The 18,647-nt window shown below is 35.1% G+C and overlaps 2 protein-coding genes across 22 annotated transcripts; both read left to right on the plus strand.

Moving 5' to 3' along the window:
- Nucleotides 1-1,350: 1,350 nt before the first annotated feature.
- Nucleotides 1,351-7,895, plus strand: LOC18427811 (P-loop containing nucleoside triphosphate hydrolases superfamily protein). 21 transcript variants are annotated; one of them, XM_088851302.1, is made up of 10 exons: nt 1,351-1,736; nt 2,248-2,310; nt 3,509-3,586; nt 4,399-4,619; nt 4,888-4,976; nt 5,326-5,610; nt 5,835-5,978; nt 6,289-6,539; nt 6,835-6,993; nt 7,684-7,895. In XM_088851302.1, exons 1-5 carry the CDS (start codon nt 1,503-1,505, stop codon nt 4,955-4,957), a joined length of 666 nt encoding a protein of 221 aa, XP_088707428.1. In that variant the 5' UTR covers nt 1,351-1,502; the 3' UTR covers nt 4,958-4,976; nt 5,326-5,610; nt 5,835-5,978; nt 6,289-6,539; nt 6,835-6,993; nt 7,684-7,895. The 21 variants fall into 21 exon arrangements, with proteins under 21 accessions (XP_088707428.1, XP_088707429.1, XP_088707415.1 ...); XM_088851303.1 differs by having other exon boundaries at nt 6,289-6,339; XM_088851289.1 differs by having other exon boundaries at nt 4,904-4,976.
- A 7,586-nt stretch (nt 7,896-15,481) lies between these two features.
- Nucleotides 15,482-16,794, plus strand: LOC18427812 (RmlC-like cupins superfamily protein). Its single transcript, XM_006836858.4, has 2 exons — nt 15,482-15,666; nt 16,383-16,794. Exons 1-2 carry the CDS (start codon nt 15,581-15,583, stop codon nt 16,585-16,587), a joined length of 291 nt encoding a protein of 96 aa, XP_006836921.2. The 5' UTR covers nt 15,482-15,580; the 3' UTR covers nt 16,588-16,794.
- Nucleotides 16,795-18,647: the final 1,853 nt, after the last annotated feature.

An 18,647-nucleotide genomic window follows, 5' to 3' on the forward strand; every position in this document is an offset into this window, starting at 1 on the left:
GTTTAGGAAATTCATTCTTTTGATAATACTCATTTGGTTAGTGTTGTATTTTATAAATGTTGGTGTTATTTTAAAATAGTGTTTGCCAAAGTGTGAGAAAGGTGTGTTATTTTTATATTAATATAGATAGAGAGGTGAACCTTTGATTCCTATTATAGATTCAGAAATGGAGAACGAATGTATACACGAAGGAACATCTTTTGTCTTCTGGTCTTATGGTCATGGAACAAAGGGGGCCAAGGCTTTTGTGGAGTATATGGTTCGGATGTGCGTGAGTAAGAGTGCTTAAGGTATAATTTACACTCGGTATGGTCTAAGAAGGGTAAGGGCTTTAAACTTTTTCTTAATCCGCCACATGTTTAGATAAGAAAGGTTGGGTTGTATTAGGTAGTCAATGTAAAATAAAATTTTATCAAGAATTTATCATGAATAGTTGACTCCAATTAATTGAAAAAATACTATGATGATGATGATAGTAGAAGTGCTATTAGCCTGTATATTGTTTGGGTGCACTCTCGCAACAAATAGTCTTGAGGAAGCATTATGCTTGCCAAAATGTTCTATTTTAGTCGCTGTCCCATCACCCTCAACTATTCCCAACGTTGCAGATTGGATTTCAAAATTTCAATTCTACATTTACCTAAAAGATGATGTCCCAAGATTGATTAGAGAAAAAAAAAACTTTCCAAGAGGGTTAGTTCAAAAGGAACTCAGATTCTAGGGAATAGTTTAACTATTTAACATTTTACATTGTATTATTCGATTTAATTTCAAAATATTTGTCAACATACATGAGCATGAGTTGGAACAGTTGAAAAAGGTAAATTATTAAATTATTAAGAAATTAGATATATTTTTATAAATTTTCCTAAAATTTAAACCCAAACTAATATTCAAACAAAACAAGAAATGCAATTCATTTGCTTTTGCCCAATTTTTTTTTCTCTTGTAAAAGGAGAATTTGGTTCCAACACAACTAGGGTGACAGGGTGGCCCAGCTAGGTCCTAAAAAACTAGAGCATGAGCCACAAAATGTGACCCACTGGTCGGACCATCATATCTAAGGATAGGACCGGCACCGGCTAGGAGCTAGGCTATTGTCTGTTCGACCCTTATTTTCTTTATTTCTTCCCTTGATTTTTCTTTTATTATATACTAAAGCTTCTTTGGCCCGGTTGAGGCTGGTGGGCCTCGGCTAGCCATATGTAAACTAGACCAGGCTAGGGCCTTGCCAGCCCTTAACACAGCCCGAAATTGCGGCTTGGCGCCAAAAGAGCATGGAACCTCATGGTAAGGATTCTTTTGATATTTCCCGTAATTACTTAGGGCAAATCATTGGAGATAAATTTCAAATCTGAAGCTTAGCAGCGTCATGCCCTCATCTGCTTATGCCCCCCCCCCCCCCCCCCCCCCTCTCTCTCTCACAATTTCAAACCTGAAGCTTAGCAGCCCCATCTGCTCGTGATAATCTTCTCTCTCAAAGAGGTGTCTGCAGGAAGGACATGTCTGCCTTCCTTTCCTTGTCTTCTTTTCTCTCTCTAGAAATTCATTCGAGACTGGTTTCTCTTTCTTCCCCTCGCTCTTTAGAACTACATATAAATCACCATAATCTGTACCTTCCCCATTTCAGAAATGGTCCCAAGCTCCATCTCTCTAGAAATGGGAACATTCCTGTCACAAATTTCTCAGATGAGGGAAGCTTAACTGTTCAAGATGATCTCGATGAGCTTTTGGAGGTAAACATTTTCCAATAATTCAGCTCAAATTTGAACTACGTTGATGCTTATGACTTATAATTAAATTATAAAATGATTTCAAAACATTTATCTTTATGTGCTCTATGCAAAATCATAGAAATGTTCAGAACTCTCTCTCTCTCTCTCTCTCTCTCTCTCTCTGCAAAATATGGGATTGGCTTGAAAGTTATTTCTCAAATGCTACTTTTATTTCTGTTTTGTTCATTCACTTGCTCCACTTGAATTAAGTTTTCCATTTGTCTCTATATTAGCTTCACAATCTCCATACAACTAAGTAAATTTTGCGGAACTGAAATATATATATATATATATATATATATATATATATATATAAAATCTTTATTTGTTCTCTTGTGACTAATTAAACTCTTAATGAATAATTGATGTATGTGTTATTTAATTAAATTTTTGGGTGAATATGTTATTTAATTATATTTGATTTAATATTCTTGGTTTTGTATGCTGAAGGTAAATTTGAACTTCTTTCCAGATTTTACCAGTCGATTTGTGTGAAACTCTTCAAAGAGATCCAAGAAGAGCTAAACTTCTAGAGGTGATAATTTTCTGATCTAGTGAGTCTTGGTTTAAATTAAATTTTCCTTTGGATTTAATTCTTTTCGCCCTTGCTTCATTGACTTGGTTCTGTTATTTGCTATATTATTTATTCATTTTTTGTTCATTTATTTTACATTTGAGAAGAGTTACCCATTATCTGAAAGAGCCATAACTCAACGGTAAAGCAATGTGCTTTTCGTTATTGTTATTTTTCTTTTTCTTTTTTTTTGGTTATTCATTGCTATTCTTGATTATGTGCCTTATCTATTGGTATAAAACAATCCATTGAATGTTGGGCCAACATTTCTATCAATGTGATGATCCTCTAATGCCTTTCTTGAAAATCGGTACATGTCTTTAAACTACAATGTTATCCATTGCAAGGTAAGATCTAGACATTGAGCTGAAAAAGCATTTTCTAGGCTATATACTGAGTAATATGTGGTTTAACTATGCAAAGAGGATTATGGAAGTACACCTTGCGCTTTTCATATTTATGTTATATTATTAAATTACTTCTTCATGTGGGTAACTGTTGAGTATATTAACTATGAGAAATGATCCTATAGGACCCTCTCCCACCCATGTATGTAGGACCCCCAAAAGATCACCATTAAAGTTTGTACGGATCTCTAGAAAATTCAAATCCCACACCCATGTGATAGCTTTTTTAAAGATTTGTACCAACTTTAATGGTGATCCTTTGGGGTCCTACACACATGCGTGGGGGAGGGTCCTATAAGATCACTACTCATTAACTATTGGGAAAGCTTCCTACAATATAGAAGTTCTATCCTCCCCCTACCATCCAGCCGCCATTTTTTATCAAGAGAGCCACTCACTGTTTGTTCCCAATGCAAGAAAAATGCTTAAAGTTACTGATAGACCTAAAACTCTTTCAGAAAGATTGAGGCAAGGACCAAACGAAAATGAAGAGCAATTCTGATTTGTTGGGACCAACTTATACAATGTGGGTTGTAGGAACTGTAGGTCCTATTCCCTTATGCCATGTTAAGCTTTAAGCCAACAGCTCTTTAAAGGGTTCATTATGGTACAGATACAAATGAAATAATTTAAAAATAAAACAGTGATTAAAATGCCCCTAGGGACCTTTGCATATCTGTATATTGCTACAACATATTGTATCAAAGGTTAGACATCCTCCTCTACTGATAATATCTGTTGTTTGATGGCAGGTTATATTGGACCTAGGTCGTTACCCCGAGGCCCGTTTTCTTGGTGAATGTGGGGGTCAGTATTTGCGCAATACCGAGGTAGGTAGTAATAAATAGTAAATAAATTTCCCATTTTTATTGAACACATTGATACATGGAAACTGAAGGTTTGCTTTGTGTACTATGTGAGAAATTTGAACTTGGAGATGCTTTTTGTTAAGGTGTCCATATCAAGTAAATAGGTGTCAAATAATGGTAATCTGCCCATGCTTTGTCTTAAACTTGATAGAACTTTTTATGACCCTCGATACCTTGTATTGTTAAATCTGATGTTATCAATTAAATATTCTCCTAAGGCATAATAGTGGTAGCAAATTTAAATGTTGCTCTACCATAACCATATATGATCTAGTAAACTATTTAATTTATGTTATATAGCCTTTAAATGAAGTGTGGTGTTTTATTTGCTTCATACAAACACACACACACACACACACACACACATCTCTTTTAACTGGTGCACAGTAGCAATTGAAAATGTTTTAAACTTCCACATAAGCCAAGATATCCAGAAGATGACCTTGTTATAATTAATGTAATTGATTGCTCAACAACTTCTGGTGCATTGAGATTTATGACCCTGGGTAATCACTTTAAAAGATGAGCCTCATAATCTATTACACAAATTTGTTTTATGTCCCTATTAAAGTGGGTGTAAGGAGATCAGCCATGGAAATTCCATTTTTATCTCTTATCCAGAGAATGCATCTTACTTAGAAGCCAAAAGTATGTGTGGCTCTCTACGCCTCTTTCTCAATGACCTTCATCATGCTACATTTTGGACCTATCCAATTCTTCGCAATGCTGGAAATACAACTATTATTTTTCTTTTATTTCTCTAAATTGAATAGGTATCAAAAAAGGAGTTGGAGGAAGCTCAGAATGCTGTTGGTGAATTTGGAGAGGATAATAGGGCAGGCATTGAGGGTACCCTGCATAGAATATCTGCTATACGTAGTAGGAAGGGCATAATAGTTGGCTTGACTTGCAGAGTTGGCCGAGCAGTTACTGGTCACGTTCAAATGGTACGCGATCTTTTGCATTATGGAGAGAGCATCTTGTTCCTAGGAAGGTAAATTTTTTGTCTGCCAAAACCATGATAACACGTTATATTGGGGAAGCATGCAATATAGCCGAATGATCCAACCATTGTTCATTAAGATCATGTCCTGCTCTGGCAGTCTTATTTTGTCTTCATCACCATCCGTCATTTCAGTGGATGGTTATGACCCAACCATTGTTCATTAGCAGAATATGGTTTTCCATAGCCTATTTGATTATGATAAGTTTTTCATTTTATATATGTTGAAGTGGGGTTGTAAGATGAAATTTGCTCCTAGTTTCTTGTTTTATCAGGCCGGGAGTAGGAAAGACTACGGTCATGCGAGAGATTGCACGTGTCTTGGCTGATGAATTGCAAAAAAGAGTGGTGCGCTAATCAATCTTATATCTTAGTTCTTTTCAATGTTTTTCATAGCAGCTTCACCTCATATTCCACTGTAGACCCTACTGATAATCAAGATGGGAAGCTAGACCATAATCCAATGGAGTATGGTATACAGCACTCCAGAAGGGGCATCCACCATCCTTTCTTGATGATGGACAGTGGGGATTAATCACTGTGGAGCCCTGGTACAATTAATCTCTGCCGTCCATCTATTGGATTGGATAATAATTCTCTTTTGGGCACTGTATGCTGTACTCCATTAGATTATGATGTAGTTTCGCTATGAGATACAAGTATGGTGTACTCCATTAGAGTATGGTGTATGGAACAGGTGATTGTAGACACTAGCAATGAGATAGGTGGGGATGGGGATGTACCCCATGCAGCAATAGGGGGAGCTCGAAGAATGCAGGTCCCAAAACCCTCAATGCAACATAGAGTTATGATTGAAGCAGTGGAGAATCACATGCCTGAAGTGGTCATTGTTGATGAAATTGGCACTGAAGCAGAGGCAATTGCATGTCGCTCAATTGCAGAGAGAGGAGTGATGCTTATTGGTACGGCCCATGGAGAAAGGCTAGAAAATATAATCAAGAACCCAACTCTTTCTGATTTGGTTTGTCTCTTTCCCTCTCTTATGGCTTGAAAATTTCCAAAGAGGTTTTTTTCCATGAAAATGTTGCAAATGGTTTTGCTTTTTGCTATTCCACTTTTAAAGGATCTGGTATTCTTAATCATTTGGTACTTTCCAAATTTTGTTGCCTGAATGTTTTGAAACCTTGACAATTGAAACCTGCTTTATCTTTTGTTTTTATTTGGTTCTTGCTCATGTTTATCTAGGTCGGGGGCCTAGAGAATGTCACCTTGGGAGACGATGAAGCCCGGGCTAGGGGTTCTCAAAAAAGCATTCTTGAAAGGAAAGCCCCTCCGACTTTTCCGTTCTTGATTGAAATGAGGGAGAGGAACTATTGGGTTGCACATCGGGTACATTTAATTCCTCAATGTTGTAACATTATTAGTATTGTTCTTGATATTATTATTCGTATTGCTATTGTTTTGGCCCCATTGTTGGCCAAATCAAAGAACTGCCTTGATCCATAGTGCCAACCTTTCTTGGGTAAAACAGTTTGTGGATTATTAAAATTGTGGTTGTCTGAATTTTTTTTTCTCATCATCATCATTGTTATTATTAGTATTAGAAAATTTGAATTGTAGGAGGGTAATGACAAAATGACCATGACTGCAAGTCTTAACTTGTAAGTAGCTATTTGACCCAGAGTATCACTTTATGCAGACGGAAAGAAGTGTTGATGCTTTACTCCATGGCGAAAAGCCTCTTGTGGAGGTAAGTTGGACTGTTTTGATGTTTGTCTCAAAATGTGCAGGACTTGGGATATTCACGATGTTCAATTTACGAAGGACCTATTCTAGTGGGTTTGTCTAAATGATGGAGTCATAAGAAATGATCATCAACCTTCTGTTCCAAGAGTTACTTGAAAGCAATTATAATTTGGATGTGGCCTCATCAAGGGTCTGCCTTCAAATGTCTCTCTCTCTCTCTCTCTCTCTCTCTCTCTCTCTCTCTCTAACGCACACACACATACAGATATGGAAAATAGTTTTATGTAATTAAAAAATTACAAAAGATAAAAGAATGTAAAGGCTCCCCATGAAAGCGTTTGACTGAACCCCAGGATTTCTAGTATGGCTGAAGCATCATTTGTGTGGTTTGGAGGTATTAGTTGCTCTCTGCAGTGCCTGTGGAAGTGGAGTTTCTAACCTTAAACACTATTGCTTCTTATTCTTTACAAAAATGAAAAAATGCTAATTGCTTTTGCAGGTGAGAAAGAGGGATGAGAACTTTAAGGTTGTTATTGAAAGATGGAAACCATATGATGGTGAGGGTATCTAACCCTCATTGCATTTATTTGCAATGAGCAGGCTTGTAATAAGACTCTATCACTGTTTCTCTCTGAGCAGTCAAATGTGCTCTCTCCAGGTATGTCCATATTAAAATACGTTTGAATTTACTGTGGATATACATGTGCTTATTGTGTTTCAAACTTCTTCTCGTTAGAAATCTATTTTCCCTTCATATATGTGTTTATAGTTTGAAATTTAGGGAGCATAGTTAGCCATAGAAAAGGATAGGTGCTTAGCCCATGGAAGAAAATGTCAAGACACAGTTTTAGATTCTGGAAAACTCAAAGAGCATTCGAGGGCTACTACTCTGAACCATAAGCAATAGAAACACTTGCACATGCGCATGCATGTGCTGCACACGCATACATGTATATTTCTAATGTAAGCACTGGGTGTTCAAGTTTTAAACATGAGTGAGGAACACAATCAACACATATTTTGTGTGTCCAATTGGTACATTTGGTTGTAACGATACCTAATGAATCCAATATTTTAGGCACCCCACCATGCTATTTTATTTACATATTAATCAGTTAAATCTGTGGATTTCTTTTGGGTAGTTCATGTAAAGAGCATGAATCCTTAATATGTGTGTTAAAACTCTGTTGATTTTTTAATGTGTTCTTGCGTTTTCGGACTGTTTATCAGTGAATGTGTACTTACGCTTTCAGACCTTTTTTTTTTTTTCCAAATTTGAATTTCCATTTTATTAGGTGGTACACTTGCAAAACGATAATTTCGGCTCACTATAGATGTGTTAATTCAGTGAAGCATGAAGGCATACTTGTGATGACCAAGATGGTGTAGAGGTTACCTCCTGCTTTATCTTGAAGTTCTACTAGTAACATTGTGTCTATTACAACCAGGAATTAACAAGAATGTGTTATTTTAGAGTGCATGATTAATGCTGGGTGTAGCATATTATTCGATTATATGACTTTCTCTAGAGTAATATATTTCCATTTGGAATGGTTCAAATTCTTAGCCGACCGCACATTGCTTGTACTATCACGTGTTTCAAGGTGTTAATTTTTTTTTTTGAAATAAAGGATAAAGCAAAAGATTAAAGCCCATAAGCAAGATCAAACTACACCATTTCAAATAAAGGGTAAACGAGTACATAGACCAAGCGCTTGCCTCGATGTAATCTTGGAGCAGTCCTAGGCTCGGTTAGGCCTGGCGCTTTGGCCAGAGAGAAGGTAGGGAACAACTCCCATCTAAGGGGTCGAAACCTTAGTGGATAATAATGGTTTGGCCCAATGGTTTAAAAAACGGATCGGTGATCCGGATCGGGCTTTCAAAAAACCGATCTGGATCAGCGAATCAGCGATCCGGATCGAAAATTGGGTGAATCGGTAGGAATAAAGCTTCAAAAAAATTCGAAAAAATTATTAAAATTTATTATAAATATTGTTTTTTAGGAATTCAATAAGAAATGAGGGTACTCCATTAAAAATTTTCATGTTTTTGAATGAATATGCAAATATTGATATGTTCTTTCCCTGCATGAACCGCCATTCAACATTTAATTTACATCACACAAAAGGATAAACATAGAATTATCATGGAATAAGTATATCAACATACATGGACTACAATAAAGCATAAAATTAGTAACATACGATCTAAAAATAAAATGATAGACGACGTTGTTGTTCTTCTTGGTCACGTTGGTGCCATTGATTGAATTCGTTTGACAATTCATTGATTAGATCTAAAAACGATTTATCGATATTAGCGGGCGTCTGACTATTCCCAAATCCCTGAGTGTTAGTGTTTTGTTGTGTTCCCAATCCAAAATCCCCGAAGCTTGTCTATCCTTCATGCTCACCTGCACTGTCATGCTCACCTACACTGTTGCTGTTGGGACTCGATATGTGAATAATATGGCTGGGATAGGGTGGCCTCAGAATCATCATCTCTCTCATTTTCTCTTAGACCCCCCTCTCACTCTCCTTCATTAAGTGTAATATCACCGACATATTGTGGATACATTGGCTGGCTGCTTCCTCTTTCATGCCGATCATCACTTTTTTCAATATTTTCATCACCGATAGCCTCAAGGAACGCTCTCTTGTGCAACACTGGCTCTTCCTCTTCTACTACCCATTGGTCTGCTGTGTCTATGACAAATATTGTGTCTAAGTCTATCGGTCCATAGTCTTCAAGCTTCCTTCGTATTTGTCGCTCTCTGAGGTTTAAATTATAATGAACGTAGACTAGTTTATGAAGCTTCTCAGAAGCGAGTCGATTCCTCCTAGTAGTGTGCAACCATTGGAACGTACTCCAGTTGCGCTCACAGCCAGTAGCAGAACATGTCTGGGAGAGCACCTTGATTGCTATCCTCTTTAGGTGAGGTGCATCAGTACCATATATCTCCCACCATTCAGCTGGATTAAAATGTAAAAAGTATTGTAAGGGCAAGAACAATTCATAAGATTAAATATATGAATAAACAAAATATTAGCGAGGGGATAACCTGGATCCATCATAGTTCGAGAATTTCTGGCAAGTCTAGTTCTGAAGGATCCTATAGCATCCCTATACATAGCAAGCTAAAACAAATATATTACGTTTTAGTGCATTATTCCTCACAAATATAACAACTCAATGAAGTTCTTACCCAAAAATTAAATAATACCTCTTGTATTGCTGCTACTTGGTTTTGATGGCTTCTCTCCAACCTTACAATAATGTATCTGACCCTTCCATAATCTTGTGAGGTTGTTCAGGTGTCAAATAGAAAAATTTTGGGTTGAAGTAGTAACTTAAAAAATATATAGGTAGAAAAATGTCATTTACAATTTCATAAAAAAATGATTTAAACTGAAACATTGTAATGATATAAATAGATATTTACCAGCATAATGAATTGGACGTCCAAATTTGGTGTTCCACCTCTTTTCTATAATCTCGATCACTTTGCTAGCAAAATTACACTTCTTCCCAATAGCTGATTTCGCCCTCTCAATACCTTCATAAAGGATACCCATGGTAGCTTTCTTATCAGCATCCACCATTCTTAACAACGTGACTAAAGGGGCAGTGGCCTCTACAACACTGGAACATCGAGACCAGAACAACCTATTTGAGATTATGTTATCCACTTTTATACCGGTACTGGACTTCGAGAGGCGGTCATTTAACCACTCTTCACAAGTAAACAATCTCTTTAATGCACCTTCAGATTGTCGAATGGAGTCCACAGCTAAGTAATCGGTCGCAAAGCGGGTTATGGCAGGCCTGATTATCTCTTTTTTCTTAGAGTGTTCTCTAAACAGAAATAATATTTTAGAGTGGTTGTATATAAATCTCGACACCAACCTTGCTTCATCTAGAGTCTCCTTCACAATTTTGATCTCACCGATTTCCTCTAACATAAGATCGATGCTGTGTGCAGCACACGGGGTCCATACTAGATGCTTCCTCTTATCCATCAACTTACTGCCCGCAGAAACACATGCATGCGCATTGTCCGTAATAAACTGGACTACATGCTTTATCTCCCACCTCCTCCACTATCTGATCATATAGTCGTACGTAGAAGTTTGGATCATTCTTCGTCCCTGATACGTCTTTGCTAGACAAAAAAGCTGTACGTTTTGGGGAATAGACTAAGAAGTTTAAAAACTCTTTTTTGCTAACTTTATTCAACCAACCATCACTCATGAGAGTAATTCCTGTCCTTGGCCAACTCTGTTTATATTCTTCAATCCACTTTTTAACTTCCTCTACCTCTTCATCTAATATTGGCCCACTGAGCTCATATGCCGTCGGGGGTTTTACCCCGGGCCCGACTCTCTGGATTGCACTAATCATAGGTGGAAAATATGGGCTATTGGCTGCATCAAAGGGAATCCCTTTATCGTAGAACCATTTACCAACATATCTCCCTAACATGTTTCTTGTACCTTTAACCATGCCTTTTAGGGTCATCTGTTGTGACTTAGGCTTTGAGAGAAATGGGTCTTTACGACCATGACCTGCAATACTGGCACTCCTAGGTAACTTAGAAACAATTTCTTCAACAACTGATTCTCCTTGATACATATTGCCACCAACCCTCCATACATATTTGAGCTGGGCCCGCCATACATGCTCGAGCTGGACCCGCCATGCATATCTGAACTAGGCCCACCATGCATATCGGAGCTAGGCCCACCATGCATGTCTGAGCTAGACCCACCAGGCATTCTAAACCCACGTTCCCTCTGATATTGTTCATGTAAACTCAATCTTGTGGCCATGTCCAGCTCATTATTATATTGCTCTTCTAGGTCATAATTATATTGCTCTTCTGTATCATTCCTGCTTGATGGTGTATATAAACGAGCTATCTCCTCATTCATCCTATGTTTGGCAATTTTTTTACCTTTGCTAGCATTAAGAATTGCCACCATATGTTTTTTTACATTACTAGGGACACTAGTGCATACAGAAACTTCTCCCTTAACCCCTGCCAAGTGTTGCTTGAACCTTTGTACCCCACTACTTATCACTCTTTGACAGTAATTACAAATAATTTTGTCTTTCTTGTTGGGATCAAGTCTGACCCCATGTTGCCATGCAGGGTCTTCTGTAGATCTTGACATGATTCAACTGTTTTAAGACGTAAAGAGTTTAAATTAACCTGACAGTTTAAAAAGAAAAATAATCACCATATGTAGTGATAATATGTTGCGGTAGTTCATGTAGTCATATTCGTTGTTATTTGTTATTGCAAAATATCTTTTTTGACAATAATATTTTCGTACATATCAATTACAAACATTTAGAATAATACAAAATGCAAGCTCCAAACATGGCTACAACTCAATTATCAAGAACATACATTTTTTGCATTAAAAAATTAATAATAAAAACAATTCTTCAAAGAGCCGGCTAACATCAGTCATTCCAACTAAAAAATCCATGAACAACAGATAAAAAAAATACAGTTTTGTATTAAAAATATAATAACATGCATTTTTTTGCATAAATAATCCATCAACATACAATTTATCACGATTTTCACATCTTTTCAGAAAATCATTATTTTTCAAAAAATTCGATCATGGATAAAAAGAAATAAAAAAAAAAAAGTACAGCAAATTTTCAAAAAATTCGATCATGGATTTAAAAAAAAAATTAACAAATTTTCAAAAAGTTCGATCATGGATTTAAAAAAAAAATCACAAATTTTCTAAAAATTCGATCATGGATTACAAAAAAAAATTCGATCATGGATTAAAAAAAAAAATTACAAATTTTCAAAAAATTCAATCATGGATTACAAAAAATTCGATCATGGATTACAAAAAATTCGATCATGGATTACATAAAATTCGATCATGGATTACAAAAAATTCGATCATGGATTACATAAAATTCGATCATGGATTACATAAAATTCGATCATGGATTACATAAAATTCGATCATGGATTACAAAAAAAAAAAAAACAAAAAAAAACAAAAAATTCGATCTAGGATTACAAGAACAGAAAAAAACAATTCGATCATGGATTACAAAAAATTCAATCATCGGTTACAAAAAAAAAAAAAAAACAAAAAAATCGATCATGGATTACAAGTAAAAAAAACAAACATTTCGATCATGGATTACAAAAAAGTCGATCATGGATTACATAAAATTCTATCATGGATTACAAAAAATTCGATCATGGATTACATAAAATTTGATCATGGATTACAAAAAAAAAAAACCAAAAAAAAACAAAAAATTCGATCGTGGATTACAAAAAAAGAAAAAAACAATTACATCATGGATAACAAAAAATTCAATCATGGATTACAAAAAACTCTATCATGGGTTACATAAAAAACAAAAAACAAAAAATTCGATCATGGATTACAAAAAAAAACAAACATTTCGATCATGGATTACAAAACATTCGATCATGGATTACAAAAAATTCTATCATGGGTTACAAAAATAAAAAATAAAAAATAAAATTCGATCATGGATTACAAGAAAAAAAAACAAACATTTCGATCATGGATTACAAAAAATTCGATCATGGATTACAAAAAATTCTATCATGGGTTACAAAAAAAAAAAAAAAAAAAAATTTTTGTTCTTCACAGAGTCGTTTTACATAAGCGATTTTAATTAAAAAATTCACCTCTAAGTGAATAAATTACATCCAATTGAGTATATTTTCTGATAAACAACAATATAAGGAATCAAAACCCTAAATTTTTAACACATTATTTCTAATATATCATGAAAACAAAATCAAAAGGCGGAAAAAAAAAAAAAAAAAAAAACGGAATTTGGTTCCGCAGACATCTCAGTGTTCATATCAAATTTCTTGCTATAATTGACCAGATTACGTAAAATTGAAAATTTTAAATCATACTAGACACAATAAAGATTAAAAACCCTAATTATTGAACTCATTATGTTCAAAATATGTCGTGAAATAAATCAAATGGCGAAAAAAAAAAAAAAACCCAAAGTTCTTACCTGATTTTGTGAACCGAAGCCTTCAATCTCCAAAAAACTCTGTTTTTCTCAACGATTATCACAAATTAGTAACAAAAGGTTTTGATTCACAGATTTAAGATCAAAATGCCTACAAATTTTGAAAGATTCATGCCCTATTTGGCATGAAACTTTCAGAAAAGGCAGAAACCCTAAACACCGAATTTTTCGTGATCCAAAAACAACAAATTTTTCCACCATTTAATCCTTGAAAAAACTGAATAAAGCTGTTTACAGCCTGCAAATCAAATCACATACCAAAAAAAACAAGAAAAATGATCAAAAAATGACAAATTTCAAAGAATCCCGTGAAGAACACTGTGCAACCCGTGTTCTTTACGGACTCGTCGATTCTGCACAGTGAATCGGCGAGTCATTGTGCGGAATCGTCCGGTTCTCTCTAGAATCGGGCGATTTCCGATTTTTTAACTGATCCTGTCCCTTTTCGCGAATTCCGAATCGAACAGGGCGAGTCCGGTTCGACTCGGCGTTTTTTAAAACGCTGGTTTGGCCCATATGTTGCCCCCCATCCCTAGAGATCTTATGTATAAAATTTATCAAAGTTTGAACAACCAAATCTTGATTTGCGTTTTGATCTGCATTAGCTTCTCTTCCCATTCCTCTTATCCAAATCACCAGGTGTGTCCAAGCATCGCCAGGGCCCCGACCCGCCCGCTATTGGCCCGATAATCTCTTTTGGTCTGGGCTTGGGCCATCCTGTACATACCTTTTTTTAAGAGTAAGATCACTCTTTCAAAAAATTTCTGTCTCCCAAAAAAAAGTCTTTTTTTATAGAAAAATTATACTAAAATATTTTTTTCAAATTCTAATAAAATCTAACAAATAAAAAAATATGTTTTTAAAAATTTAGCAAGGCACGTGGTAACCCAACCTGGTACATTGACCAGGAGATGAAGGTACAAAACGAGTCTCACGTTGTGGGCATGCGCCCTAGAAAGAGAGAATAATTAAGAGCTACCTAGAGGATCAAAATTAAAATTTTATATTTTTTAAAGAAAGTTTATATAAAACCGAGGCTCCAAATGATCAAATTAGAACCCACATCAAAAATTTCACTAGAAGGGTTTGTTTTGATATCCACATATCGTTTAAATTGATCACCTCGACATCAAAATGCATGGACATAAGAAATAAATTGATTGAAAGTTTTAGAAATAATGCATCTTGTAATGCATTTTTTATTGGTTAATTTTCAAGATTTTCAAATTTTCATAGATATGTTGGATCTACATTATTTTTTAAGCTTTGTTTTATAATTAAAAATAAGAATATATTTTAAAGCTATCATAAATATTTTTAATATTGAAATTACATTTCTCGATACTATTTAAAAGTGCGTTTTAGTTTGATTGTTTAGGGCCTTGGCTCTATACAAACTGCACCGTATTTTTAAAATCTATCGGCCCTACAATCTTACCCAATTCTGGCCTGCCCTATCAATTGGGAAGATGGTGAACCATCATTGGAGAATTTGAATGGCTAGGAAACATTGTGTCTCTAAATCCCTAAAAATTGAATAATTTTACAAAAAATTGAAACCCTTGAACAAGATGAGATAGGAGACTACCGGAAAGCAGCCCACCACAAGTCCCATGTTCCACTTCAGAGAGAGAAGAGGAGGAAGGTTGACTGTCTGTGTGGATTGTAGAGAGAGAGAGGAATTTCTATGTAACGCACAATTGCTAGAGAGAGATTGTGTATATTCCAATGGGGGTCACTTTTGCAATTTTCGTGGCCTCTATGTCCTTTTGCTCTAATTCAAGAGTCTATCCAGAAAAAAGAAGGAAAAAAAAAAAAAAAGGACACCTGACTTACAATCTGACATCTGGCATTCTTTTACTGAGATAACCACAAGAACCTATGGCTCTAAACAAATAAAAAACCTATATTTAATACATTTTCCATTAATTTCCAAATTTATCATTTCTATGAATAAACCATTTATAGTAATAATAAATAGCACAGTTTCCCTTAGTTTCAAGGCAAAGCCATTCTGGTCAAACTTGCTTTAATTCATGGCATCTTCCTCCACTTTTATAAATGGTGCACTAGCCACTGGTTGTACTTTTACTGGAAAGGGAAACCCTAGGATTGTTTCAACTTCTGGCAAAAGTTTTCAGAGCAAAAGCTTCATTTTGCGGATCAGGGCTGAAGCCATGGCTACTGAGAAATTGGGGGTTAAAGTCCAGAAAAACCCACCTGAATCAAAGCTTGCAGAGCTTGGTGTGAGGAAGTGGCCCAAGTAAGTTTGTTCCTTTTACTGTAAATGGCAACTTAAGTCTTTTCTTTTTTCGTTTTTTTTGATAAAAATGGAACTTTAGAAATTTTGGGGTTTCAGTATCTTTTGTTTTGGATATAGAAAGCTTGATTAGTATTTGTTATTATTATCATTTGTGAGAAATGTTGTATGGTATCTGAAGTCCGTAGGAGTATCATGATAAGCATTTTTTTTTCTAATTAATTTCCCTGAGCTTGTGGGAAATTTTTTGAAGGAAATAGTCATGCAATGGCCTAGTTAAGTCTCCTGTTTTTTTTTTTGGTAAAGATTGAAATTTTTACAAAAATAGAACCTCAAGAAGTTGAGCTCTCATTCTTTTTTGTTATGAATTTGTAAGAAAACAGCTCTAGTATTTTTGGTCTTTCTTCTGTACATTCAAACATAGAATAAGCCTTTCTTTATTCATTTTTCTCGTAAAACTTTTTCTAAAAATCTATAGTAAAATTTGGCCATGAAATGTATTGTAGAAGAAAAAGAAATGTCCAGCTCCTCTTTGCAATCCCTATTACCTAATGAATAAATGAGCTCTTTCTCTATTTTCTTTTGTTTGTTTCCACCCACATCCAATAACTAAACCCATGGAAATTGACAAAAAAATTCAAGTGAGATTAAATTAAAACTTAGGTGAATTTAATTAAATTCCAGCAAAATTTAGAGAAATTTGGGGCTTGATGTTTTAGGTGGGGTTGTCCTCCTAGCAAGTTTCCATGGAGTTATGAAGCAAAGGAGACGTGCTATTTGTTGGAAGGGAAAGTGAAGGTGTTCCCTGATGGTGCAAAGGAGTTTGTGGAGATTGAGGCTGGGGATTTGGTTGAATTCCCAAAGGGAATGAAGTGCACTTGGGATGTCTCACTCGCTGTCGACAAACACTATAACTTTGACTGAATCTCTCTATCTCAGATCACATACATATATATCTATTCTACTTGTATGCTCTACCATCTTTCAAGACCTTTGCCCTGCCCTAACATCTGATGCTTCAATACCAACATTCTCTCTCTCTCTCTCTCTTAATATATATCTTCTCGGATGCTTCAATACCTTTGGCTTAACATGTTTTATAATTAAGTGAGCACTCTATTTTCTTCTCTCTACCTTCTATTTATTTGTACTTAATTGCCACTTTTACTATCATAGCATAGCAAGTAAGTTGTGCTTTTGTATTAATCTCATGCAATGCTTTCGGTCTAACACAAAATAAGGGTGGTCCGGCATTTTGGCCATGCTGTCCCGGCGGCAGATCCGTACTATGAGCATTTTCGTCAAGAAAAATATATATATAATTTTTTTTAGCTTGGGGGTTATTTGCAAAAAAAGTTAAATTTGAGGTAAAAATTTGTTTTAAAAAGGAACTTTACTGGGCGTAGGTTGTTTAAAAAGTCTCATTTTGGGAGTTTTTTTTTTCACATTTTTTGGACCGGCCATGACTTGTCCGGATAGGTCGGTTTATCTTTAATTATAAATTTATAAAATGATATAGATCAAGCCCATCAAGAAACATTTGAAATCTTGAGAATAGACGGTCCAAATAACTTGTTATTGGATGCACTATTTTTTGAACTTATAAATTTTTTTTTCCATTCATGACCATTCATCTCAAGGTCAAGATGATCTGTTGGAGGTTTTTTCAATGCGGAAACACTCTCCACTAAGAGAAACAATAATGATTAGGGTTAAATATAAAATAGATCAATATAAAAGAAAAAATAACGACCGGCAAGGTATACGTGGTTCTTCACTGATGCAATTGGATCCATAGGCAAAAACAATCCATAACTTCGCTAATGGAGCTTTCCAAAGAAACATATCAATGTGGCCAAATTTTTAAGTGAAAAAATGTCTAGTTTCAACATAAAATAGATAGCTATCAAGCTACATCAAGAATTTTAAGACACAAGACTTGAAAATGTCCTTTGGCTAAGTATTTTCCTATGATGAAATGATATGGTGTATTAGTTACTTAATATGTTAGCTTCAAATAGTTGGGATAAGACTTTAATGAAAATGATTGTACAACTTAATATCTATTGGCTCCAAATAGTTGGGATTAGAGTCTAATGAAAATGATTGTACGACCTAATTTCTATATGATGAGACTGCAACTGAAGTGATTAAACACATTGGAAATATCAAATGGAAGTGCGCAAGGGATGCGATTCTAAATCCCCATGCATTTTTTTCCACAAAGATAGCTTATGTTTCATGCTCAAAGTTTAAATAGCTTTAGCGCATAAAGTAAATTTCAAAAACCAAAGCCATTATCTATTCATCTTAAAAGCTAAAGTTCAGATATAATGCCAAAGTTTGGCTCGCTCTCTCTAATTTTATCATGGAAAAATATACAATGATACTATTTAACTTTAATAGAAGATGGTCACAATTAATCTTGACCATTGGCAATTAATCTTGACCATTGGATGAAAAATTGGGTGATTACATTTATTCCATTAATTAAGTTCAAATTTTCTCACACATTGTAACATATCTAAATTATGAGATTTTATATCAGATGATTAGAAGTAATTGTATCCTCCTTATCTCAAAAGTAAATAATCTCATTGTAATCAATCTCAGGCTGAACAACTCCCACGATAAATAAAATATGGAATTGTATATTAAACCGTCCACTTTTTAATACAAAGAGATCGTAATCACCTTTATTGAAATCGTACAGCCCGCCACATTGTTCAAAAAATTATGTTTTTAACTTTATGTCCCATTAATAGCACACTTCCAACCACTTAATTTCACATCCTTGGATAAATAGATGTAACCTCCTTATATGGAAAATCCATTTAATTTCACATCCACGGGTGGATGTAACCTCGTTATATGGAAATAAACAGTCTTATTGTAAACTTCCATAAATATGACCGTGGCGTGTCACTATTCAAAAAAACTTTTCAAAAGAACTTCCTGTAAAATAGCCCCAAGAAATTATGTGC

This window comes from Amborella trichopoda, chromosome 11 (genome assembly GCF_054954075.1).
Source record: "Amborella trichopoda isolate Santa Cruz 75 chromosome 11, AtrichopodaSantaCruz75HAP2 v2.0, whole genome shotgun sequence".
Lineage (NCBI taxonomy): Eukaryota > Viridiplantae > Streptophyta > Magnoliopsida > Amborellales > Amborellaceae > Amborella > Amborella trichopoda.

What these genes read in the sequence shown, in the direction of transcription:
- LOC18427812 (XM_006836858.4), top strand. Translation starts at nt 15,581, where the DNA reads ATGGCTACTGAGAAATTGGGGGTTAAAGTCCAGAAAAACCCACCTGAA. An exon ending in GGTGTGAGGAAGTGGCCCAA is followed by an intron (nt 15,667 to 16,382) that starts GTAAGTTTGTTC and finishes TTGATGTTTTAG; the next exon opens with GTGGGGTTGTCCTCCTAGCA.
- LOC18427811 (XM_088851289.1), top strand. Translation starts at nt 1,503, where the DNA reads ATGTCTGCCTTCCTTTCCTTGTCTTCTTTTCTCTCTCTAGAAATTCAT. An exon ending in AGCATCTTGTTCCTAGGAAG is followed by an intron (nt 4,620 to 4,903) that starts GTAAATTTTTTG and finishes TTGTTTTATCAG; the next exon opens with GCCGGGAGTAGGAAAGACTA. An exon ending in ACCCAACTCTTTCTGATTTG is followed by an intron (nt 5,611 to 5,834) that starts GTTTGTCTCTTT and finishes ATGTTTATCTAG; the next exon opens with GTCGGGGGCCTAGAGAATGT.